General features: G+C 35.5%; 1 protein-coding gene and 1 long non-coding RNA gene across 2 annotated transcripts in view; one reads left to right on the forward strand and one right to left on the reverse strand.

Annotated features, from left to right (window-relative positions):
• Positions 1 to 203: 203 nt before the first annotated feature.
• LOC129253456 (elongation of very long chain fatty acids protein 7) overlaps positions 204 to 27,791 on the reverse strand; it is a 118,956-nt gene continuing 91,368 nt past the window's right edge. The window contains exons 2-6 of the mRNA XM_054891834.1: positions 24,346 to 24,486; positions 12,706 to 12,813; positions 12,555 to 12,635; positions 3,950 to 4,411; positions 204 to 3,838 (exon numbers count right to left, since the gene is read on the reverse strand). Of these exons, the coding sequence (XP_054747809.1) occupies positions 3,605 to 3,838; positions 3,950 to 4,411; positions 12,555 to 12,635; positions 12,706 to 12,813; positions 24,346 to 24,486 (1,026 nt within the window). The 3' untranslated portion in view covers positions 204 to 3,604. The remainder of the gene's footprint in view (positions 3,839 to 3,949; positions 4,412 to 12,554; positions 12,636 to 12,705; positions 12,814 to 24,345; positions 24,487 to 27,791) is intronic.
• LOC129253457 (uncharacterized) lies at positions 12,820 to 13,625 on the forward strand. The gene is made up of 2 exons (XR_008583715.1): positions 12,820 to 13,058; positions 13,143 to 13,625. It is a non-coding gene; the product is annotated as an uncharacterized LOC129253457 (long non-coding RNA).

The raw sequence follows: 27,791 nt of genomic DNA on the forward strand, positions 1-27,791 counted from the left end.
AAATAAAAAGTAAAACTACTTTATGCCGATTGAAATTTTTTTTTACATATTCTGAAAAATTCTCACAGGACTACCTTTATCTCCGTCTCTATTGTTTCCTATTTCTTTCTCTGATACTTTTCTCCAAAACTTTTTGAACAGCCTATCACTTTACTTACCACTTTTATCATCCTTTTAATAAATAAATACAAACATCTCTACGATATTTTCTTCTCATCATAAAAAATATAAAATATATTTTATTTATTTATTGATTTTTTGCATAAATATGCACATATGTACATATATTTGTGTTATTTTACAGCATAGCATGATTTCATTGAGTAGTTTTGCTTGATGTTGTTTTTGTTTTTTAATTGCACACGTATGTATGTATGTATAAATATGTCTATACAGCTGCCTTTATACAAAAATAAAATCTCGAAAAGTCACTCAACCACAAAAAATACAAGTACACCAACACAGAAAATACTAAAAAAGTTTAACAGCACAACAACAAATCACAGAATAGAATGCAAATCATGTTGTATGCTCTTCATAAAACCAAAAAAAAATAAAAAAATAAGTTTGGCGTTAAGTACAAAAGAATCACAAAGGTATATTGAATAAAATGTATGTATGTATGTAATTGTAAGAAGAAGAATAAAGAAAGATATAGGGTAAGTAAAACGCACAAGCATTCATATTTTGTGCTGAAGTTCTGTTCGTTTTAACTTGATTTCCGATTTTTCACTTATTGAGACCACCTAATTTTTACAATTCTTTTTTCATTTATCAAATACACAAATATCAAGCCGAATCTATTAAAGGTGATTTCAGTAGACCAACTGATTTGTTTTTTATTTCTTTCGCCGTGTGCATTAGGATGCCAGCAAAAATGACGAAAAGCCGTTCCATTCGCACCATCACCGTATGCAGCTGACTCCAACTGCAAGTCGACTGTGCGGCAACGCAGTTCGTCCTTTTCTTTTCTATTTTCTTTTTCTTTTCTATTTTCTTTTGTCATGACATTCTAATGTATAATACAAAACGTTGTTGTTGGTCTAGTGCCATCTTCATTAATAAATGCGTCTTGATAAATATTCACGGAAGTTTACTAACTATTCACTCATGGCGGAATGATAAAGCTGAGGTAATAAGGCAGCTTTGTTCTATTTTTCTCTGGGACCTTAGGAAATAATATTAATAAATATAATAAGGCAACTTTCTCTGTTCATTTTCTGACATTTGGCATATATTTTACAATGTTGCCTTTATGCGTTGGAGGTATGCTCATGAATTTATGGGGCAATTTTGATATTATTTTCAAAATTTTATTTATTTGGAGTTTTTGTTTTTTAATTTTCCATTTGAATTTTTTTTTTTTTAAATACATGTCATATGAAAAATATCATTTATTTGTGAATAAAAAATGAAAAATCTCCAAATGAGGATAAGCAATTTGCGGAAAAACATGGCTTGTCCCATGTACCTGCGCCGTGCCACTTATCAACCATTTTAGAGGATGCGAGATGCATTTCAGTTCTGGATTTTTGTTCGCTTATTGGAGGAGATATTTCAAGCGTTTCAGGGCGAAATAATTTCTAGCACTACCAACTTCGCTCAGAAATTATTATTCCACAGCCATAACTTCCTTGGTCTGCCAATAAATGTAAAAATAAACTATTTTTCCAGCGCGGAATGCATTTCCAAATAAAGTTTTGAAGAAAATGCTTGAAGAAGAGTAGGTGCAATCGGTTTAACTTTATGAATCTCTCATACTGACTTATTTAAATTCACGTCCTAAAAATTCAAACATAATTAAAAATTATGCAGTAACTTGCAAGTAATCTAATTTATGAGAATTCGCTCTCAAAGAAAAAAAATTCTAAAATAAATAAGGACATGAACGCAAAACCGGTAATAATTTGCCAGTTTCACGAATAGCTGATTTAATTTTTAGCGGGAAAAATTACAAAAAAAAATCAGTTGAGTTACCTCGCATTAAATAAAAAAATTAGAAAAATTAGCACATAAAATGCAAAATACCGAGCTGAGCATCACATAATTTATGTTTGTTCACAATAATTTCTTCCATTTCATTCTCCATTTTAATAAAAAAATTAATTTAAGTTTACAATTTTGACTCAATTAGCCAATTTGAATTCTTGTTTACTTTTACTTTGTAATCAGCTGATTTTCTTACAAGAAAAAGTTTATCCAGTAAAAATTGCAACTTTCTTTCAAAAAGGAAATGTCATTTTGCCCTCTCACTCTCCCCTACTTTGCAAGTTTTTTGGTTACATGAACACCAAAATTTCATAATTTGCAAAAATTGTTATAAATTATTTGCGTATACCTACAAGGTCCAAAATAGACAAGACTGAGCTAAAATAGAAACTGAACCGAATGTCACCAAGCTTTCACTAACTCATTAAAAAGATGGCGCCATCAAAAATATTTCTATGACGCCAGTCTTTTTTATTTTGGACTTCATCTTGTATTATCGACTTTCTTGATATGGATTTCCTGTATTTAACTGCATTCACTGCATTCGGTGATTTTTTGAAGAATTATTTGGGCAAATTTTTTTTCACGAATTCCACAATTTTGATGGATGTTTCTACCTAAGGCCATTAGAGTGTTTTGAACCTGTAGTTGGACATTTTATCTAAAATATGAGGATAAGCATGCATCCAATTCTGCACGATCTTCACACGCAAAAGTTCTCGTTATCTGCGTCAAGGACTGGTAATTGCGAACGCCGATAATGAGAACTTTTGCGTGTGAAGATCGTTTAAAATTAATTTTTTTAGCAGAATTATTCCTTAGCATAATTATTCCGGGGACTTAGAATATCACATAATTTTTAATAGTTTGAAATTCGATAACTGTAAAATCTTTAAAGCACTCTTGTTATTGTTAGTGCTTCTTTGTCAGCACTAAATTCAGGCGTAATCCTTAAAATTGGTCAGCTCATTATAATTTGAAGAAAAAAAAAAAACTACTACTCGTACTACTAAGCATAAAAGTAGTCATATTTGGCTTAATTATTTTCCTTAGCGTGGAATATCCACAAATGTAATTTTGAATCACATATTTACAGGTATTGCAAACACAATTCAAGCGAGTGCCCAATTAATAGTCTGTTCTTACCCACATTTAGAAAATCTAAGCGGCCCACACTTCCATCCATCTTTCTTTCGTACTGCTCTTAATACTTCAGCTGCATAATTCCACCATTTTTGTTTACTTGCATTTCAAGTATTATCCGGATTATTATTTTTTAAATTTATTTTCTTACATACAAGTCTATGTGACTTGACATTTAAAATACTCCTTTAAGTACAACTTAAGTATGTAATTACTTTTCTTGTTTCTTTTTTCTTGTATCTATGCGTCTGTATAAATTTTGAAATTTTTTTACATTCATTTAATTTCTTTTCTTTAGTATTTCTTTCGTTTATCTATATCTTTGTTTTTCTTTATCTATGTTTTTCTTTTGCTTTTAACGTACATTCTCATACAAATAACTACAAAAGCCTTAAGAGCGAGTAACTTAAAGTTAAATATCTATTTTTCGTTTTTTACTTTTCTTTAAATTATTAGATAAGATTTTTATAAATTAATTATTCGCCGTGGCAAAGACCCGCTGTCTCGTTGTTGTTGCTGTTGCTGCTGTTGTAGCGAGACTTGGCGATTGCGACGCCAGTGTGGACTTGTAGTAACCATCAAATTTGTTATTATCCTGCACTTTGAGGTTGCCGTTAATCTCTTTGAACTGCTGCTCTTCATTGGCTTTCAGTGCGCCATTTGCATAGCCGTTGCTCAGCTTGCCATTGGCTGCTAGTCTATCCTTCTGTAAGCGCGATAAGAAATTTTTGTTACATAAAATTCAATAACAAATTAATTTATTACTAAAGCAAAAACAAAAAAAAACAAAAATTATTTAAAATCTCCATTAACTCGCCTTCTGCTCTCGCTTCAGATAGGCCTGTTTGTAGAAGTCCGAGAAGAGGAAATAGAACATAGCTGCATGCGCGCCAATGAAGTATGCAAAGCCAATGGGATAGTTGCAATCGTTTTTGAAGAACAACTGGAATGAGTGCACCATAACCAATACGAATTGGATCATCTGCAAGACAGTGAGATATTTCTTCCACCACAAATACTTTTGTACTTTGGGTCCCATGGCAGCCAACATGTAGTAGGTGTACATGATGATGTGTACGAAGGTGTTGAGAAAACCGAAGAATGACGAATGCCCGCCGGGTGTGAATTTCACGCCCCACCAAACGGAGCAGGGCATAATGCCGTGATGGATGACGTGCAGTGTCGACACTTGGTCATAGCGTTTGCGCATCACGAAAAATAGTGTATCGAAGAACTCGGTGAATTTGGAGATGTAGTACCACCAACAACCTCGTGCAACCTGTGATGAATAGAAATGTGGATTTTAATGACATTGACATACTGTTGGCTAATATTTATAAAAATTGCTGTGAATTTTAGGTAAAATAAATTTGAGCAAGTTTAAGTGAATATAATTTGATTTTCAATATTTGTTTGCCAATTTCTAAACATATCTGTGGGTTTTACTAGCTTATCGTGTGTTTCTCTTTCAAAACAGAAAATAATCCCAAAAGGTTATACAAGGTGGCGCAAAAGTAACCTTGCGAAGTTTTTTGGCTATAATTTAAAAAAAAAATGAAAAGCTTTGATTCTTCTTGTGGATTATTTTTATTTGGTCTTTTAATTTTTTTACTTCAAATGGAGAATATGATGTCATGTAAAAGGCCGCCGCCACAGTTGATTGGCATTTGAGCCCTTTTTATGGCATTTTCCATCACTTTGGCCAAAACTTCCGGCGATAGGTCCTCACATTCTTGACGGATATTGTCTTTAAGAGCTGCAAGAGTCTGAGGCTTGTTGACATAAACCCGCGACTTCAAAAAGCCCCACAAAAAGAAGTCTGGAGCGATCAAATCAGGCGATCTTGCTGGCCAGTGCGAATCGCCAAAACGGGAGATTTGGCGCCCGGAAAATGCATCCTTCCGCATATCGGTTGGGGCACGTGCAGTGTGTGCCGTTGCACCGTCCTGTTGGAACCAGATGTTTTCCAATCCCAATTCATCAAGTTGCGGCAAAAAGAACTCGTTGATCATTGCTCTGTAGCGTTCACCATTCACAGTAACCGTTTGGCCCGCGACGTCTTCGAAAAAAAAGGTCTGATGACTCCTCCAGCGAAAACAGCACACCATACAGTGACTTTGAACAGGTGTAATGGCTCTTCGTGAGTTACACGCGGATTTTCAGTGCCCCAGAAGCTTAAATTTTGCTTATTTACGTACCCGCTAAGATGGAAATGGGCCTCATCACTCATGATTATTTTTGATGAAAAATCATCTTCCTCTTGGTGGTGATTAAGGATGGCTTGAGCGTATGTTAGACGCGATTGGCGGTCAGCAGCTAACAGCTAACATTAGGGGCCAATCGCAAAATTTATAGCATTTTCTGATAGGAGGATTACTTTAGCGCCACCTGTTACGACTTGACAAAAATCTTTCACTTTCGAGTTTTGAATTATTTTTAAAAGCCGCGTTTAACAAGCAAAAAAACTACAAATAAAAAAAAAATCCTTCGGAACTTTTTTATGCAAAAAAAAAAAACTATATACAAGCCCTCACTACTACTAATTTGTAACTCTAGAATTTCTTCTCTATGCATCGAAAAATTATAAATGTACAATTATTTTTCATAAAAATATACCCCAACAAACCCTGTTAACGTAAAGATTCAAACTAACATTTTTCAAATATTTCATCAAAACTTCAAAGTTTTTAACCAGAATTTTTCTGAGTACGCAAATTTATAGCTCATTGAATTTTAGTATAACAAAGTGCAAGTTTCAAGTGCCAAGTGAATATAATATTATGGCACCGTTGAGGTTTCGTCAATGAGATTTCATTTTATAGGGTGTGACTATTAAAAAAACGGAACTAACGCTGCGGTACGCCAACTACCACCAGTCTTTAAGCTTTAAGCCCTCTCTTTCGATTGCTATACTACCTCTCAATTCTATGATGGACTTTAATAATAAAAGCCACAATTTAACTTTATTATTTGACTGACAACATAAAAGCCAACTTTTAACAATCAATAACTTTTTTCTCGAAACTTTGCTTAAAATGCCATAACCGGTTGAGTTCCAGGTTTGTTTGTTTTTCATTTTTCATTGAGTTCCCTGCGGCTTAACTATTCATAAAGATTACTAAGTTCATGGTATTTCGCAATTCCATGAAGGAAAAATTAATAAGAAAAATTTACTGAATAAAAAAAAGAGTGAATAAGGACAAAATGGACGAAATTTGGAAGGAAAAACCACAGGTTCCCCACTAAGATAAAGTACCGACTCATTCACACATTTTTGTTGCGGGTCTAAAGCGCCCACCATCCAAGATCGACGTCAGCATAATCATAGCCCACCTATTAGCAATCAAAGTCGCCCAGTCATCACTGAGATAAATATTTACCCGATTTCAGATGGTAGCTTTCCTAACCGAGAAAGAGAGTTCTGAAGAATTTGAGAATATATTTCAAAGCCACTTGTTGTTTGTTGTACTTCAAAACATTGAACATGCGCAAAACTCTTAATATGTGCATAGGAGGTGTGTTCAAAAAGTAAGCTGTTTCAAATTTCGTATATTCGATTGCTTTTTTTTGTGACGATTTTCTGCTATTGAAAAAACTTGATTAAAAATATCTGAATTTTTGGCCGAGAATGACAACCTGTGCTACTTTTTCTTGTTCCCAAAAGTGAAAGTATCTATGAAAAGATGTTGTTTCGACAAAATTGTGGCAATAAAGTCCGCATCGTTTAAAGAGCTCAGGCCATACAAACCGTTAATTATTGAAAAAAAATTATAAAACGTACCGCAAAATTTATCATTCAATTTTGTTAATGCATAACTTTTTTTACTAATCACAAAAAAAGAAGGATTTTGAGACATGAAAATCTTTATTTTAACATTTTGCTCGTCTCTTTAGTTATCTCCCTCTTCTTCTTCTTCTTCTTGATTGGCGCGTTAACCGCGTCAGGCGATTCTTTCTTCTGCTAATTGGAGCCAGTTGCTCACATCTCCACCTGATCTTTTCCTTCTGTCTCTTCCTCTGCAGCCACCAGCTTTATGTGCATTCGGACGACATGACCCAGCCTCTTCGGCCAAAATCGCTTAAGCGGTTATTGCGCCAATCAAGAAGAAGAAGAGAATATTATAAGTATATTAATAATTGCTATTACTTCTTTAAATCCGTTTTTGGCTTCCCTAAAATTTCACATTCTCGTTGCTGACTAACTTTTTGCCATCGAAACTAATGGCTTCACATTTCTGCGCAATTTTTTTACAAGCTGGTGTATCAGTTGCTTAGACAATATTTGCATATGTTTTGCAAAAACAAAAAACAAAATCATGCGTATAACTGCTTTCTATAGCACAAGGCGATATCTGTCACGCTTCTTGACACCATTTCAGTGCAGGCACACATTTAAATACGCAAAACAGTGCTGCTCTCCGCGTCATACAACTACCGGTTCGAGCATCATAGAAAAAATCCCTCTGTGAAAATTAATTTATGCACATTAATTAAATTAACGCTTCTAAATAATCGTTTACAAGTTTTGGCATATAATAACCTCAGCTAGTTTTCTGTTGGTGAAGTTCGTTTTTGGGTTATGCCATCAATCAGCTCATTTTGCTTTGGAATGAATATCTAAGTGCTCACTTTTTTATTAAAACAAACTGGACACACCCCAAAGCTAAACATATTTTTTGAAAACCACTCTACGATGGCTTAAAGCAAAGTTTCTCTGCATATGCCCATTTTTTTTTGTTCTTTATATTTTTCTGCTTTCCCAGACAGCCCGACGCTAAGAGGTAGCAGTGGTAGCTGTTTGGTTGGCCTGATAGCATTTAAAAACAGGTGACAGCAGTTGACTTTATTGGCGGGACTTTTAATTGAATTGTGGGTTAATGACAGACTGTTCAATCTTTAATGTTTATATATTATTTTATTAATAGTTTAATTGACTGTCCGACACTTCTTGAGCCGATTAATTTTAATGTCCCTTATAGAATGCTACATTTCTATTATTATTTTCATGTTGTCGCCATTAAATCTGATTACTTTAATTTCGCTGCTATTAATAGAGCACTTAGTGAGCTTAATAATGGGTACAACTCCCTTGATATCGATTTTGTTATCTAAGATCTAAAAGTAAATCTTTCTATATACGTATAACAAATCACTTGCAATTAGTCAGTAAGAAATTATCATTCAGCTTTTCTCTACTTCTAGTCTGTAAGGTTTTATGACCGTAGAACGAATAAAGAAATGAAATGAAATATGTAAATGAAAACTGCCGAAGAACAAAGCGTGAGTCCGCAAATTTTTTATTCTGCTTGATTGATTGTGTGATGGTAGTTATAAATGGTTTGTAAGAGGCCATTTCTCTTAGAGTTTTGAAGTTTTTCAAGTATTTCGTTCTTTGTTTAGGTGGTAATAAAATCACTGAGTTCAAATGGAATGTTATTTTCCAATAGGAACAGTTTTTTTTAATCAGAGTGTAGTCACATTTATTACAAGCTCATACTGAGCATTAATTACTAGGCTGTTACATAAAAGGGGCACACAGGGTGGCGCAAATTTAGTCACCCCATCGGAAGATTTCCGGTAGTCTAGCGACCTCGGTAGTCTAGCGTAAGTGCACTAGCCTACCATCCCAGAGGTTGTGGGTTCGAATCCCACGCAAAGCACGATCCTTGCACTTTTCCAAATTTATTAATATTTTATTATTTCCTACTTTCCCTTTTTCAAAAAAGAAAGAAAACTCATTCCTCAAACCCAAAAATGTATCCTTTCCATTCTTACTCCCACACAATAGTCAGCGCCTGCAGCTGCGGTAATAGCGCAGACACACCACTTTAGCGAAGTCCTCAACCATCTGTGTGATCCTTCTGGTAGAAAAATATGACACACAGATGGCGCTCCAAGCAGTAAGAAGGCGTTGTTCCTAAGCAACAACAGCTGGGCATTCCCACTACTTAGGACTCATAGGGACAAGCTAATCACTTACCCTGTCAGAAATCAAATGGATTAACGAAACCAACGCAAGACTAGTCGTGTCGAGGCCCGAGAGGAGTGAACAAGGAAAAAAAAATCGGAAGATTTATAATTTTTGCGAATGACGTCGTACGTCAATCATATTTGACACTTATGAATTGAATATTGGATGCATCATCAACTAACTGTAATCGTAACTCTGAAAGGGGAATGATATCGTAACAATCCCAGTCAGGCGCTTTTTCAAACAGTTTTTGAAACGATGATTGAAATTGCAGTAAGAGCACAGCATTTTGTATTTTTCACGTCAATACTTCATAGATACTTTCTCCATGAGCAACAACGTGACTTAAGAGGCATTTTTTGTAATTCAATTTAGTAAGTAGTAGTTCTGCTCCATGGGCTTTATTAGAGCCGGACAGTTTGGAGGAAATCACATTACTGACATTTGACCGTCGTAGCTCTTTAACTCGCCTTCGTTGGGATGGCATGGATCATTATCAATAAGAGGAAGTTCTTTTTCCGGGAGACTTTGAGCACGAAGAAACTCTTTTATTTGTTTGTTTAAGCGATTTTTTATGAAAACAGCATTTTTTGTTTTGACAAAAAATGAACATACCTCTGGAACAAATGTTCGGGGAAGCCATTCCAGGTATATCAGTAAAATTTTTTAATGAGCGCGGATTCGCCGATTTCCCAATAACCATTAGTTTTAGTTTATGATTTCCAGCCGTTCTTATACAAGCAAGATAACGATCCTTCCATACTTTTCCTTACTGATTTTATGAACGCACAAGTGTTTCATCTGGTAAGAGCTTCCAAAATAAGCCAGACACAGTTGTCGGAGTGGTGCACACTGTTCTGGATGCTAATGGAGAATCGGGTGCCTTTCGTTGGTGTCGGTAGGAAGTATGATATTTTGATCCCAGATAGAGATCAATGGTTAAGTCCAAAGAACCTATGTTATTAACGGGATATTAGTCGCAAAACACAACAGTGTTGCAAAACATAACAAAGTTTGTCCTATTTGAGTGCGTGGGCACTGTGGTTATGGCTGCCATGGGCGTCGTCGACAGCCCGATATGCATATCCTGTCTTGGGGATGACGACGCTACAGAGCTTTATGGCTGTCCGGTACTATCCTTAATTGTTTTGTTGTGCAAATTTTTAACCATCGTATTCCATGCCTCTTTTTAAAGTTTGCAACCCAAACATTGCTAGCGTGGAAGCCTCCAGGCTTTTCGCATGTAATTACTTGGCCTTCTCTTTTAGCATATCGCTTGTAATTGGTAAGTTTGTGGCTCTTCGATCCGCAAATCAATTGAGCACCACCTTTTCCATTTTTGGAAATTCAGAAACATTAAAAGTTTGGTTTTTACCTGAACCGGATTCAGCAGATCGCGTAACAAACTTCTTTTTGGGCTGTTAATTTTTTTAATACGAGTTATTGTTGCTCTATGCACGTAAAAGTTTTAAGCTAATGCATTAATGGAAATTCCCACATTTAATTTGTTCGGAAAGTCAGCTTTTTCTTTTATTTTAAGCAGCGTAAATTTTTTCTTTGCCATTATGAGACCACACCACGCAAAAGCTGACGGGATACACAGTCATTTCAATCCTTCCCCTAAACTCATTCAGCTGATTCAATTAAAAAATGTCATTACCCGAATGACTCGGTGTCATCAAAAATCATCTCAAAAATACAACGTAAAAAGAGCAAAAGAGAAAGACAAAACAAAAAATGTTGTAAGTATTTAGGTACACATTTTCTAATGACGCAAGTACTGAGTATGTAATGAAAAAAAATTGTGTCGCAAATATCGAGGTGTGCAAGAATCGAGTTTCTAGGTAGATACCACTCTTTCTGAAGTACCTAAGACAACTTTCTATAAATAAATGGAATTTTCATTAAAATTTTGTTTAAGGATTTAAAAAGTAAGACATTTTTCTTGGAGTTCTAATTGGAGATCAGTTAGCAATTCAATGCCTCTGAGGTCGCTGTGATATAAAGAAAAAGCTTTTATTTTTTTTTAGCTGAATCAGAGTTTTTACAGGAAGTTAAAAAAGTCGTCTATCTCATTTTCTCTGTCATCCTCCGAAGAATCGCCCAGCGATGCTTGAGAAACAATTACGATTTCTGTATCGATATTTTGAACTTGGATACGATTCTTAACTGAATTAATAACGTTGGAAAATTGAGCAATTGCTGATAGTGGAAGCTCCAACCGGTGTCGTTATTATGTCTGCTTTCCCAAAACCAACTCCCCCAAAACAATTCTTTACTCTATGTGGACACGCTTGGTGTATGAAATACCTAAACAACATCTAAAAAATTTATTGATTTTAGCAACTCCAAAGCAGAGTTTGTAAGTTGTCCGCTAATGGGGGAACTAAATTTTTTTTGAGGAAAAAAGTGCCCGCGTCCTGTTATGGGAAAGTTGTCCCGTCAAGAGAGAGAGAGCAATTTAAAAGCTTTCTTATGTTAATATTTTTCTGGCACTGAAAAAAGTGGCCACTCAAGGGGAGAGAGTAGACTTTAGGCTTTTAGAAAATTTAAAAGCCCAGTATTTGAACTTCTTAATGTTCAGAATATACTACGATTCAAGATTAATGGTAAAGCATAATATAATATCAGGTGTTTTATAAGAGAACTTAAAATGGTAATATAAAACAGAAATAGGGCACAAGAGAATAGAGGGAAATGAGAGAGTTCACGAGCTTGCTAACACAAGCACTCGCTTGCTTGGATGAGTACGTCGAACAAATATCTCTCACTCTCAGTTGAGAAGACGAAATTAGAATAGGAACTAACTCTGGAAGCACAGTCTATATGGGAGACCTCGACCACCCACAGGACCAACACTAAAACAACCAACTTTATTTTATCACTCCCAAAGAAGGAATATAAAATATTGGTTGGGGTACTGGCGGGACATTGTCAAATCCCACATCACGCAGCTGAAATGGGATTGGTTCAGAACAACGCGTGTAACTTATGCGAAGAAGAAGGTGGTGCGTTAGAATGCCTCCTTTGACACTGTCCTGCTCATAGCTTAACTCATTACAACTGCCTAGGATCGGTGTACTTTTCATCTCTGAAGGATATTGCCGACAAAAGTTTAAACTATTTATTAAATCTCGCCAAGACATGTACCACAAACTATGTCTAACACGACTCAAACAACACTGGTAACACTACGGACTCTTGAGGTCTTTGTGAGATCTACTCAGATCAGCCAGATATACGAGTACTTAACCTAACCTATGACCTAAAATGTAATGCTAAATAATATAAGGCCATTTTTGAAAATGAAAAAAAAAATCATAAAAATTACTATATTACATTTTTCTTATCTTTTTATTTGAACGAAGGCTTTTTTAATTGCTCAAAATTATTAATGTAAAAAAAAAAGATAATAATTTATCAAAATGCATGATGAGTCTCTTCCACTTACCCTTAACGCTCTTGGCGAATTTGAATAGTCCACAGGCTCACATCTGATGTTGTAACCATTCAACCAACCACCAATGCAGGACTGTTTATGGGAAAAATGAAAACCGTTAAAAATGGATAAAAACTTCACAAATTAATGATTGTACATTTACCTCATAGAATAACCAAGCGCTGAATAGTACTTGCGCAAAATTGTAAACGATTAAGACTTTGCGCAATTCAAAAGGTTTTCTGTTTTCCATCAATTTGGGACCAAGTACCTGTCGAAAAATTAAGAAGCGAAAAATAAAAATTTAAAAAGATGACAAATAAGAAAAAAAAAACAAAACAAAAACTTAAATAAACCCAGAAATAAAAGAGATAGAAGAGGCACCAAACAACTGTGGCCGTATAAAAAGCACTTAAATTAACGCTTATTGCAAAATTATCATTCAAACTAAACACACAAAATGCTGGCACACATGCTGAACTATGCATGTGTGTTCATACATATATGCAAAATTAGGTATGTACATATGTATGCGTTTATTAAGCGATAAGCATAAATTTCAAGCTTCACTCAATCCTTTTGGACACGAATGGAGCGCAGCGACTGAAAGCAAATCGAGGTGCTGCAATTAAATGTGCCACTGCAATAAAGCAAAAAACAAAAAGAAACTTGGACAAGAGAAGTAGGAACAACAGCAACTAAAGCACCGCGTCAACACATTAAAATTTTGACGATCAAACAACAAATGAATATTTGCAGGCATAAGGCATTTACATATGTATATTCACAAAAATTAAGATGACAGCAATCGCAAGCGCCAACGTCATCGCTCAGCATCGGAAATATGCAAAATGCGCTGTTGTAGCTGCAGACTTTACAAATCGTTTGCAGAGCGACAAAACAAAAAGCTCGTATTTGCAATAATGAAGTCAACATTAACGTCCGCAAAGGTGGCAATTACGCGAGCAAACATTTAGCATGGAAATCAAGCTAAAAAAAATTGTTTTAAAATAAAAAAAAATTTTAATTACAAAACAAAAATGCTATTAGAAACGGTAGCATATAATTTACGCACTATCCAATTAACAAAATCAACTTTGGTGATTTATACAGATGCGAATTTGTTGTGACGCATCGCTGGACGACGCTGGATTTATGTGAACAGTTCCTACTGTCCAGCCTAATGTATACCCTTAGGGGTCACTTACACACACACACACACACACACATGTATACGCACAATAATATTAACCTCCTGTTGACAGCTAACGGGTGTGATGGGTGTGGTGAGATGCCAGAAAGTGAGCCAGAAATAGCGAAGTCATATTAATGCATCTACACGCGATTTTTTATTTTTTAATTAACAGTTGAAATTCATAGGTGTTGATTAATTTGATTAAACAAATTTGTTGTATTTGATGGCATCGCGTGGTGTGATTGTATTTTGTTGATCTGTTGTACGCGGTATTTATTTGAATTTTAAATGGAATTGAGATTTTCTTATTTAATAATTAGCTGCTGACCCACAAAAGGTAATAAGAAAAGTGGAGTAAAAAATCTGACACCAAAACATGCGAAGGTTATTTGCCACACGCGTTTATTATGTAATTATTATAATTTTCCCACTTCATTCAGATCGCGTTGATGGATCTATAGCTAATGTTTATGAGTAGATGAGATATGTTTAAGCCAATATTTTTAAATTAAGCGGCCAGTATGTCTGTCTGTATGTATGAATGTGTGTTGTACGCGACCGTCATTCGGTTTTGCCGGTTTTGATGCGCACTCGATGGGTTGTGTGCATGCATCAGAGTACATTTATGATGTGAGAAAACTTCTAAGTATCTGCATGCGAAGTTAGCCTAAAATAACTACATAAAATTGTAAAGTGCGTCATTTGTCGGGCAGCACTGAGCCATATCCTTATAGTGTTCCATTTTTGAAATGGCACTGAAAATAGAAAACTGAGTAGAATTTTTTTTAATTTTGCATACGCTGCCCTAAAACCTATAGCACAGCAGCTATAGGCAAATTTTTAACAGAAGCCCGAAAAATTGATGATTTTCACTATTTTTTTTGTTTTTGCTAGTCAATTGCTTTATTTTACAAAAATAAAAACATAGCGTTAATACATCATGTTTCCACTTAACTTTAGCAGCATTTAAAAAAAATATATATAATAATTGTAAAAGTTCTCGCTGTTTGTGTGTAGTCCGTTTCTCCAAAAGTCCCTTGCGGTGATCATCACATGTTCTTGGAGATTCATCTAACATCAATCGGACAAGAGAAATTAGTTTTATAATATATTAGATAATTTTGTGCCTGGTCGAAGCTTTTGTTTTTAATTACCAATATGGCGGCCTCAGAAAATATTTTTCAGATTTTCGAGAAAAAACCGACAATTAATTGTTTAAAAAAAATCGAGATTAAAAAAAAAAATTCTTCGATCAGACACGATATTTTTTTGATTTTCAATAGCAGTATAAATTTTATTCCAGCAAAAATCGCGTAAGCGGTTATTGCGCTAATTAAGAAGAAGAAAAAGTATAAATTTTATTGAAATGTACCAAGCGGTTTTAAGTTACAGTGATGACCAATTCAAAAAACATAATTTTGAGAAAAACACATTTAAAATTTTGCTTCTTGCTCTCGAACGCTCCGGAGCGCCCGAGCGCCCTTTGTTAATTGTTGAATAACTCGAAAAGTATTTGTCGGATTCACTTCAAATTTCCACACAATATTTTTAAGGTATTATACTTTAAGAGAATGCAAAAAGAAAATTTTTTTTTGAAAATTCTGACTACCCCTAACCTAATAATTTCTTTATGAAAATGGAGTTCAGTTTCCTATAAAAATCCTATTAATCCAAGTTTCAAAGTTTGTGGTAATATAAAAAAAATCATAAATTTTAAAATTTTTAGAACATTTTATTCCTTCATTTAGTTTTATGGCACATTGAGTTTTGCTGTAATAAAGTACAACTTTAAACTAGCTCCAAAATCTCGCTGATTTTGGATATTTTTTTATAAAATGCCCAAATACTCAAGCAAAAAATATTACTAAAAATCAACACGATTTTTGTAGCACTTGAAACTTGCACCAAAATTCAAAGAGCTATAAAACTGCACATCCATGGTTTTTCTAAAAATTCTATTTGAGAAGTTTGAAAATTTGTTATGTTTTCTTTTTACTTAGGACAAAGGCCTCAAACTCCGTAGAGCATTCAAAAAACCGCTGCTCTCATTATCAGACATTCACAAAAAACTTGAATGGGCAAACGTGATGTTCACGGGTGAATCTTCCTATTGAGCGAATAGTTGCATACGTCGCCCTTGGTGTACTGCTGATAATCGACAACTTTAATGAACCGTTGAACATCCAGTTAAGATACATGTTTGGAGCTGCTTCTAAGCTGAATGCAGTTTTGATGAATAAAATTGACCGAAAAGCTTCATAACCAACAGCTACGAAGATATTTGGAAGAACTCGGCTAGCTTGGATTTTGCAATAGGACAACGATCCCAAGCACCGAAGCCGAAGATGTGTAGAGTGGAAACAGAAAAATGGGATTGATATGTTGGAGTGGCCTTCGCAGTCGCCAGATGCTAACACTATAAAAAATCGATTTTTTTTTGCATGTTATTGTAGTAAAACATTTCAAAAATACCGTGTTAAAATTTTAAGTCAATCCGAGCAAAACTTTTTAAGTTATAGAGCATAAAGCCGAGCCGCCTCAAACATCTGCCGAGACGCAGCAGTTGCGCGCGTAGTCCGTTACAAACTTTAAACGCGGTTTTCTCGAACCTTTTTTTTTAAAGTGCGTAGTCATTGGCATTTGAAAACTACTCAACCGATCCTTTTGAAATTTTGCACACATATTTTACATATAAAAAACCTCCTCCCAACGTTTTTTTTTTGCCATTTTTTTTATATTAAGGTGGTTTTACACCTACAAAATGGCGGCATTTTTTCGTCAAAAATCACATTTTTACTTCAAACGACTACCAAATGGCTGAAAATGAAAATAAATCGTCAAAATAAACGTTGGGGGGAAGTTTAACTCATACTTTAACTAAATTATTCGATTTTTTTGATTTCAGATGATTCTACGCTGAGATATGCTGAATACTGCAAAATGTATTTTTGAAAAGACGTCTACGTAAATGTGCTCTCATTCGCTCATTTTGCAATATTTTTACATGAAAATTTTATCAAATATTCTTGAAATGTTATTTTATAATAATATATTAATATGCAATAACTTTTAATAAACTGACTTGAACCGTTTCGCTACAATAAATTCATGAAAAAAGTGTTTTTTTTTAGCGTTTATCCCTTACCCCCCCCTTAAAGGTTTGACATTTACGAAATGGGATGCTATACGCTTGAACAAAATTGGCAAATATTGAAAACCTATTTCCAAAGTGGTGAGTCTTCTTCTTCTTTTCTGATTTTCATATCGGTGGCTACGTTAATAAGCAAAATTGTCGGATTTGGGGCTCAGAAAATCCACACGTTACTGTAGAGAATCAAATGCATCCACAACGAGTCACTATTTGGTGCGGTTTTTGGTCTGGCGGCATTATCGGGCCATTTTTTTTTTTGGAAATGAGCGAGCAGCCGCGGTTACAGTCAATGGCGAGCGTTATCGTGACATGCTCAACGAGTTATTTCCAAAAATTTAAGAGGATGACATGGACGACATTTGGTTTCAACAGGACGGTGCAACTTTTCACACTGCCAAAGTTACACTCGAACTTTTGGCTACCGTTTTTGAAAACCGAATAATCAGCCGAAATTCCGATATCAATTGGCCGGCTCGGAGCTGTGATTTAAGCCCGTTGGACGGCTCCCCAGTTAAGAACAAATGCTATGCGAACCATCCAGAGACGATTGATGCTTTAAAACACGAAATCAAAGTTGCCATTCATGAAATTGGAGCCAAAACAATCGAAAATGTGCTTAAACATTGGGTTGATCGAATGGCCTACTGTAAAGCCAGTCGTAGCAGTCATTTGAACGATATTATTTTTCATTCATAAATGACAATGTTCAATATTCAAAATAAAAAAAAAGTTTAAAAAAATATTGATTAGTTTTTTTTTATAGCCGATTCAAAAAGCAAATTTTACATGGCCCACCCTATACAATAATATAAAATAAATTGTATTCTACACTTCTCACAGTTATAAATTAAGCGGCAGAAAATCATAAGACATTCGCTCTAAATTAGAATATGCAACATTTATATGGACATCTTGCCATGAATTTGCAATCGAGAGAACACATGCAGAAGTTGTTTTCTGAATATGCTCTCAGTTCGCTAAAATTATCAAATTCTATCCCTTTCTGTAATTCCCGTTCGATATCAAATAATTTAAAGTCTCTACAGAGCAGAAGGACATACTCCAACTATCTTTTAAACAATTAAAGAAGAAATCCATTGGTAATCTCTCTTACGGAGCATTCACTTTCATATCCCTACTAGAACTTTACGGAACACTTACGCATTTCAGCTTAAACTACTTAGCGCGAATTATTCCCGTAATGAGCACTTAGAGAATTTAATGAGAACGCGAAACGTATTTCGCTTCAGTTTTCGGTATCAAAAATGGAGTTTTAAGAAATTTTAAACTCTTTATTTTAATTTATTTAACTACCATTAGTAATTTATGCTCATATTAGCTTTAAGAGGAATGAAAAAATATTATTTGGTAGGTAGAACCATTGGAACTTTCCCTTACGCTATGGGTTCCTTTAATGGGCTAACCATTCTGTATCTTTTATAAACGAGCAAAGTTTCGTTAGTTTTCGATGCGCTATATCCACTACATCTATTAAGAATGCACTACCAAGAGTGCGTAGTCTCCTTCTGGCTAAACCTTCACACTCACATAAGAGGTGTCTGATTGTTTCCACTTCTTCCTTGCTAACAGCTTCTACAAGACGCAACCCTCTGAAAGTCTCAACCTTCTGGCCTTCTATTAAATAATGCCCAGTTAATGCACCTATCACGTTTCTTGTAACTTCTCTTTTAAATCTCAACAGGCTTTTCGGGCGGCCGCTGTTCCATTCCGGCCATGTCTGTTTGATTAGTTCGCATGTAATCAGGTATTGGGTTATTTTCACTTGTAAAACGTGACAATAAATATAAAAGCACTAAATAAAACATTAACATCACTTTTTTATTAGCTAGTATTTTCTTCTGTCGTCAACATTTCAAAATTTACTAAAAACATCGGCCAATGAGTTGGCTTTCGAAGCCTTTTATTCCTGAGCTAGCTGGTAGTTCCTGCATGTGATTAATTTATAAATTTTATAAATAAGAACACTTACATTCAGAACAGCACAGCTAAGTATTCTTATGATTATAACAAAGCTACGCCACATTTAACATGCTTAGAGGCAAATTTTCAAGCAAATCACTTGATCAGGTGGTTGCACGCCCTTAACAAGTTCGTTGCTTAAGTCTTTTACTTTCGACTGCTACAGCGGAAGTATTCAAAAGCCATAAAATTTTATAACCTAAACCATTAATGCACCGACTTTTCTTTGATATAAATATTATTAAGTTCACAAAAAAAAATTAATAGACACTTTGCCTGAGAGTGCATTCGAATGACCTTGAACTGTTATACAAAATTTAACTGCTTTAAAATTGAAACAAACTCGCATGCAGTATAAAAAACCATGCACAGGTTTTTCGATTGTTTAGCGCGTCGAGGGTGAAGGGACATTTACCATGGATAGCCATTTATCGATAAATGAATGCCATAAAATGCGAAACATAATTTTGTTGAACCGGTTATCGCGACCGCTTTTATGAGACTTTTATAACATGGCCCAATATCTGAATTGAACATGCACGTATATATAAACATGCAAGTGCAAACTGATGGGATAAAGTGGCGGGGAAAATAATAGTAGCTCGATATATTCCCAAGTTTTGACTATTAATTTTTCTTATTTTTTTATATAAAACACTGGTCATAAGAGGATTGACTTTTATATTTTACGCCTTTGCAACACTACATGCAACACTGTAGTTTGATATTTAGATCGAAAAGTTTCATACTTTCATATTTTTAGCATAAACTTACATACAAGAAGTTCGCTTACAAGCTTGTTTTGTTCTTTTTTCAGTGAGCTTAAAAATTCATCTCGCCCAAACGATGGAATTTCCTCGTGAAAATTTTAGGGCGATGATTAATATGATACATAATTTTTTATCAATTTTTGAAGTAGATTATCGAGACACGAAGGCATTGATCAATTTATTTCGACTTTTCGCGCTGAAGCAGCAAACGCTGAGCCCATGTGAAATGCTGGTACAACAAGTTCCAACGTCGCCGGCGATCCTTGCAGGATCAATTTCGTTATAGGACTATGAATAAGTTCATGCGGTTTTACAACAGATGGCGTAACTTGATTATTATTCCATCGATCCACATTTCCAAACATTCATTGGAGAGCTACTGTCGTAAGGCACAAACGTCAGTATAAGTTTTTTATTTGAAGCGTAAACAACAATATTTTTACCACACTTGAAAATGTCGAATTTCGTGCCAAATAATGTGTTTTTGCGGGGAATTTTTTAATATGAAGAAAAAAGCAGCCGAAAGTCATCGTATCTTGGTGGAAGTTTATGGTGAGCATGCTCTAGCTGAGCGAACGTGCCAGAAGTGGTTTGCACGCTTTAAAAGTGGTGATTTTGGCTTGGAAGACGAAGAACGCGAGGGTGCGCCGCCAAAGTTCATGGATACCGAATTGGAGGAATTGCTCGATCAAGATCCGGCTCAAACGCAAAAACTTTGGGAGTTGATCAATCAACCATTTCCAAACGTTTAAAAGCCATGGGAATGATCCGAAAGGTAGGCCCTTGGGTGCCGTATGAATTGAAGCCAAGAGACGTTGAACGCCGTTTTATGGCATGCGAACAACTGCTTCAACGGCACAAAAGAAAGGGTTTTTTGCATCGAATTGTGACTGGCGATGAAAAGTGGGTCCATTACGACAATCCAAAACGTCGGGCAACGTATGGATACCCTGGCCATGCTTCAACATCGACGTCGGCGCAGAATATTCATGGCCTGAAGGTTATGCTGTGTATCTGGTGGGACCAGCTGGGTGTTGTGTATTATGAGCTACTGAAACCGAATGAAACGATTACGGGGGATGTCTACCGACGACAATTGATGCGTTTGAGCCGAGCACTGCGAGAAAAACGGCCGCAATACGCCGATAGACACGACAAAGTTATTTTGCAACATGACAATGCTCGGCCACATGTTGCACAAGTGGTCAAAACATACTTAGAAACGCTCAAATGGGATGTCCTACCCCACCCGCCGTATAGTCCAGACCTTGCGCCATCCGATTACTATCTCTTCCGATCGATGCAACATGGCCTGGCTGACCAGCACTTCCGTAATTACGATGAAGTCAAAAAATGGATCGATTCGTGGATTGCGGCAAAACCGACCGAATTTTTCACAAAGGGAATCCGTGAATTGCCAGAAAGATGGGAAAAAGTAGTAGTAAGCGATGGACAATACTTTGAATATTAAATTTGTAACCATTTTACGTCAATAAAGTTTCAAATTTCGAAAAAAAACCGCACGAACTTATTCATATATATATAATTGGTGCGTACACCCTTTTTGGGTGTTTGGCCGAACTCCTCCTCCTGTTTGTGGTGTGCGTCTTGATGTTGTTCCACAAATGGAGGGACCTACAGTTTTAAGCCGACTCCGAACGGCAGATATTTTTATGAGGAGCTTCTTCATGGCAGAAATACACTCGGAGGTTTGCCATTGCCTGCTGAGGGGCGATATATAAATGTTTTTCTTAATTTGTTGGTGTTTCACCGAGATTCGAACCGACATTCTCTCTGTGAATTGCGATGGTAGTCACGCACGAACCCATTCGGCTACGGCGGCCGCCGTACGAACCCATTCGGCCATTTGGATGAATTTCGTTAAGGTCCCAAAAAACTGTTGTTGTGCCAGAAACAAAACTTCAATTAATAACGCAAAACCGTCATTGGATATATCGCGAGGTACAGGCATCTCTGGATATTAGTGGGACCAGCATACATTGAGTATTGCATGAACATTTGGTCATCAACACGATTAGTTCTCGTTGGATACCGCACAACTTGACAATTGTCCGAAAAAGGATTCCTGCCGATTGGTGTAAAGAAATGTTGAAGAAATTTAGACGCGGCGATTGAATGCACCTCCATGCCATCGTACATCGTGTCGAATTTGGGACCAATGTATATGAACCAGAAATAAAACAGCAATTGTCAGTATGGATAGTCCACGACGAGTTTTGTAACAAAAGTTGTGCACGGAAGAAGGACCTCATTGCAAATGGTCCCTTGTTTTTCGAAAAATCTGGTAGTGTTGCAACTGTATCATTAGAACACTTTGAAATAGTCAATTCTGGGTGGTACACACCATTCGTTTGCCAGAAGTTGTCGGAGAATTAAGGAAGACCAATCGCTAAAAATGAATCACGTAAGATGAGAGCTCTTACGTATCGGCTCACACAAGCGAGTTTTTGAGCACTTAAAAGATAGAATTAATGGGTTATTTGCCTTACTAATCATGTCTTTTTGTTCGCAAACAACAAAAATAAAATGCGAGATCAATGTTTTTTAACGCCTAAAGAAGCTTTTGGATCCTTTAAAAAGTCCGTTTTGGAGTCTGTTGACTGGCAAAAGTGTTTTGAAAATTGGCTCAAGAAAATGAAAAAGTGCACTGACATCCCAGGAGAATATTTTGAAAAACAATAAAGACATTTTCATTATTATTTTACTGCGTCTTCATTATTGAATGCAAAATATAAAAGGCAATCCTCATACTGCAACAAAAATCATATAACTCGAAGTATTGAACTTTGCACAAAATTAATAAAGGCTGACTAATCTGCATCATTTTTTCATATTTTTTAGTCAGAATTTTATAAAAATTCTGGGTATGCGTTTTGGGTATGCGTTATATAAAAATAGTTCGAGCGTTCTATATATGGAAGAAAATATGCAACCCCTTCAATGAAAATAATTATCAAAAGTTAACGCAAATTTCTAGTCACTTTAAACTTGCATTTTATTATTATTAACCCAGAACTTTTTTCAAAAACTCAGACAAAAAATTTGAAAATTTTAAGAAAATGTATTGAATGTTTTTTAAAATTTCATTTGAAATTCACAAGCATTTACTTGCTACAGCCGACAAGGAGGACTCACTTGTTGTTGCTATTTTACAAATTCAAACGCTTTCGAAATCTGTTTAACACTTTTCATGTATCATCGCCGTAGCCGATTGAATTTCTGCCATAAAAAATCACCAGCCGTTCGGAGGTGGCATAAAACCGCCACGCCACAAATTGAAGGTGGAGCTGGGCCAAACCTCCAACAAATGGTGTAGGCGTCAATTATTATTGTTTTATATCGTCTTTGGAAGATTGGACTGGATGTGTCTAAGAATTGCGATTTTTTATATATAGGGTGCTTCTTTACAAAACAGAAAAATTGTTGGAAGGGATTTTGTTTTTTATTACAATCTGCTACATAATTTCATGCTACATATGTCCGCTGCTGCTACGACTTACTTAGTCCTCTCGATTAGTCCAATTTTCGACTACTTTTTTCTATTAATCTGAATTAATCTAAATAGGCCGAATCAGCAAATCCTTACGTAAAATTTTGTACGTAGTCGAAGGACAAAGGCCAACATATTTAAAACGACGACGAATCTACATTTTGGGGTCTTCTTCAACATTTCGCTCTATGAACTGCGCTTTTTTTTCAAAATTAAGTTCCACAATTTGGACGTCTTGGTCTGGCGTTAAATGATTCATAATGACTTGCCAAACCTTGCTGCACAGAAACATTAATACAGTTTGCCATTGTCAGCTGTCAAACCACAGTTATCGATATCGATAGTTCTCATACAACTAAAAATATGCCCGATATAAACAGGGGTAGGAATGGAGCAAGCTGCCGTTTCTGGGTATCGCAATGCGCCTTAATCTTCTCTGAGTTTTGAAATCACTTTTAATTTCTTTAGTTGTCAAATAAACAACTTTGGATGATTTTAAAGAATGCAAATAACGGTTAATATTTTACTCGAGGCCATCGCAGATCTATTTATTTATCAACTTTTTTTTAATTTAAGGTAGTTCATTTAGTTTTTTAAATTAAGGTATTCACTGAACCTAAAATGAATGCGCGCCGATAAAAATCGATACCAAATATTAACCCTTAACTGATTTCGCTGCTGGTGTAAGTTCGGAAATACATACCAATTACAAACAAAGGGGAACTTCAGATACAATCACACTTTTACAGAAAGAAAAGGTGACTTACGCATTAACAGCAGAAGCATGCTGAGGCTAAGACTACCATGCAGACGCAAACTAGGAGGCAGACATGCCTTCGGCAGCTAACTAAGACAGGTTTCGGCCAGCCATTATAAAGTAGCCGCCTTTACTGCCAAGTTTATGTGTTTGCTTCCTCTTTGCTGTTATTATTATTATTATCCTTTTTTATGCCGTATTTTATTCCTATTCCCTTTTCCATTCAATCACTTTGCCTGCTGCAGCGCATTTAGTCCAGCCATGAGACTCAATTCCTTTCGCTGTAACGCTGGCGTATGTTATTACGCTTTTCGTTTCATTTTACAGCGCACCAGTCATTATTACGAGTGTTTTTTTATACATAATCAAGTCAGTGATTCAAGCTTACAACTAGTTTTAATAATTGTTTCAAGTTTTTGTTATAGTCTTCTTGACTCACCTTCACAAAGTATGCGTAGGACAAACTGATTGCAATGGTGGGGAATGGTGAACTCATTAATGGCCAATCTCGCGTGCGCGGATCGGATTTGTTGTCCATGAGATCACGCCAGCCAGCGTAAATTGTGTTGATGTAGTAGTCCTGAAATAGTGAAAAGAAAATGAATTTTGAAAAAATTTTACTAAAATTAGAATAGAAATATGCGCACGCAAGTTTATAATAAATATAAGGAATATAAATTTTATAATTAAAACCTCCGAGTGTATTTCCGCCATGAAAAAGCTCCTTATAAAAAAAAAAAATCCTGCTACTCGGAGTCGGATTGAAACTGTAGGTCCCTCCAAACACCCAAAAAAGGGTATACGCGCTAATTATATTTATATATAATATATATATGTATAATATATATATGTATATATAATATAATTAGCGCGTATACCCTTTTTTGGGTGTTTGGAGGGACCTACAGTTTCAATCCGACTCCGAGTAGCAGGATTTTTTTTTTTTATAAGGAGCTTTTTCATGGCGGAAATACACTCGGAGGTTTGCCATTGCCTGCTGGGGGGCGGCCGCTATTAATTAGAAAAAACTGTTTCTTCATTTTAGTGTTTCATCGAGATTCGAACCTACGTTTTCTCCCTTCTTCTCTATATAATATATATATGTATATATAATATAATTATTTCGATGGTGCGGTTGACATTGCGCCGGTAGTAAGAACAGATGCGCGTCTTTAAACCTTGAGAACTTTTTAATGTTCACACCTTTCTCAAGGGCAGGCATTCCACCATACAACATTACGATAGTAGAGAATTGGACTAACTACCAGTGTATCATACTGGGTTCCAACCCCCAAATCAAATAACTAACATAGAAATACTTTAAAAAGGAATACTTTGTCACAAAAAGTTAGTCTGATTAGTGACCTCATTTTTTTTAGTCTTCGTCATAGAATGCTAATATTGATTGCAATCATTTGATAAAAAATCAAGTGAATACATATACGCAAATGACTGCATTATTTTGAAACTCTGCTCTCAACTGATGAGTAATATTTAATATCGTGATCACATAATTTTTAATTACGCTTTTTTTCATATATTAAGTTTCTTTTGGCACAAATATTAATGATTCAATGCACTTGAATGATTAGTGTTCCGTAATGGTGACTAGCGACAACTGTTTGCAATCCAGCAATAGAATTGGCCTTGGCGGCTTACTTTTTTGGTGGGTGCAATTTTTTTGGAAATCAATAAAAGCAGATTAGCCTAAGAAAAAAGTATTGCGATTTACTGAATTGAATTACCCAAAATTGCAAAGAGGTCTTACATTGCCGATTCCGTTACTTTATGCTCCCACCTAAGCCCATTTAAATGAAGCAAATATGGCAATGAAGCCTTTGTAATTGGCCAGCTGGGTGCAGCTTTGTAAATCGAGTTAATTTTTAAATGTCTATTTCTACCTGCTTCTAAAACCTTCATTCCATTTTCGTTGTGAATTTATTATGCGCGCTTTTTTGGTAAGCAGATTCCCCAATTGCACGGTAATGAATGCATCCAATTAATTTACTAGAATATCCCAAAAGAATGTGTGCAATTTTTTATTTGCATTATTTTCATTTGCTAACGCCTCCGTTTAAGTAATTTACGCAATGAATTTATAGAATTAAGTAAAAAATAAATTTATATTCTTAACCAAATAAGAAATTTCGTTTATTCAAACAACAACAGCCATGCATTTTATGAGACTTACATTCATCCCACTGCCGCTTCCAAATGGTCAAACCCACTTTTTTGGTAACCTAATGGGAAACCTAACCCTGTGGTAATAGGTGCACCTACGCTGAGTGCAAACCCGAAATTGGCAAATTAGGCTTTCAATTGTTTTAAACAAAAATAAGGCAATTTTAATTGTATTAAACGAAAAACACTGCGAAATTATCTAAAGTAGAGAATTTTTTCAACCACTTTGCTGCTAAAGTCTGAAAATGCAAAATCAAGTGCTTGATTGCCGCAACCCCTATTAAGCCTAAGTACTAAATTAAATGTTAAGTAAGTGAATTATTTGCAATGTTTTGCCATAAATGAATACTTGAACTTTGGCAACTGGTTTAACAGTCATTTTGTAACGGTCACGTTACTCTTTTGGGGGTTAATTGAGTGATATGTAGTAAACAAATTTTAACGAGTCTCTTATTTGGATTTTATGGGAAAGTAAATGCGAGCTGCTAATAATTTTAAACTTTATTTTGTTTAGAATTGTGCGAAGCTTGTTGTAAGTTGAGAAGGTCACTTTTTTCGATTACTACGATCCCGTGAATTTTGGGATGTCGGGATTATTCCTGAGATTTAAATATTCATTTTCAATATTTTGCAACAACTTGTATCAGTGAGCGGACAGAGTGGACGCCAGTTGCAGAAACTAGTGGAGGTTTTAAAGAGAGATGTAGTGAGAGACCCTTTATGTATTGAACGCTGAGACTCTAAAAAGCATATATCAGTGTTTCTTAGCACGTCTGGCTTCTGCTGCCGGTTCACTACCTGGTAGGCTTATAACGACCTCCGTTTGTTGTAAATAATGCAGACAATTAGTTGAACTTGTTGTTTACTTAGTCACCATAAGTCTGAAGCAAATTGTGGTGATTATGGAAGCCTCAGGAAATGAAATTTCAGTTTCTAGTAACCTGAATATAAACAGTAAAAAATATCCAGGCTACGACAGAATTAATGGAAAAATTATAAAGAATCTACCCGACAATGTAATTAAGTATCTAAGGAACATATTTAACTCGTCAATAAGACTCAAATATTTTCCTTTGCCTTGGAAAGTTTCAGAAATAGTTGCTCTGCCCAAACCAAATAAAGATGCCAGCAAGCCTTCATCATACAGGCCGAGAAGTCTCTTGCCTATTTTGACGAAGCTATTTGAACAACTAATTTAAGACCCCCTAATAGAATCTAACTACATCATTCCCTCTCATCAATTTGGCTTTCGGCGAAAACATTCAACGATACAACAGTAACACAGAGTAACAAACAAAATACAAAAGGAAATTGACAACAAAAATTATTGCGCCACAGTCTATCTTGACGCGGCTAAGGCCTTTGACAGTGTATGACATCCCGGACCACTGCACAAATTAAAAAAATACTTCCAACTGACTATTATCTACTTTTGCGGAGTTACCTTAAGGAAAGATATTTTTATGTTAAATATCAGGACGATTGCTTTAATGTACTACGTATGGAAGCAGGTGTTCCACAAGGAAGCGTTTTGGGGCCACTCTTATATAATACTTATACACACGCCCAATTGATGATATCATGATTGCAACCTTTGCTGATGACACCGTTTTAATGACCTCTAACAAAAACATAAATTTGCCACAAATAAACTATAACAGCTACTTAACACAACGATGAACTGGTTCAATACATGGGGAATCG

Source organism: Anastrepha obliqua, chromosome 1 (assembly GCF_027943255.1).
Source record: "Anastrepha obliqua isolate idAnaObli1 chromosome 1, idAnaObli1_1.0, whole genome shotgun sequence".
NCBI classification, from domain to species: Eukaryota; Metazoa; Arthropoda; class Insecta; order Diptera; family Tephritidae; genus Anastrepha; species Anastrepha obliqua.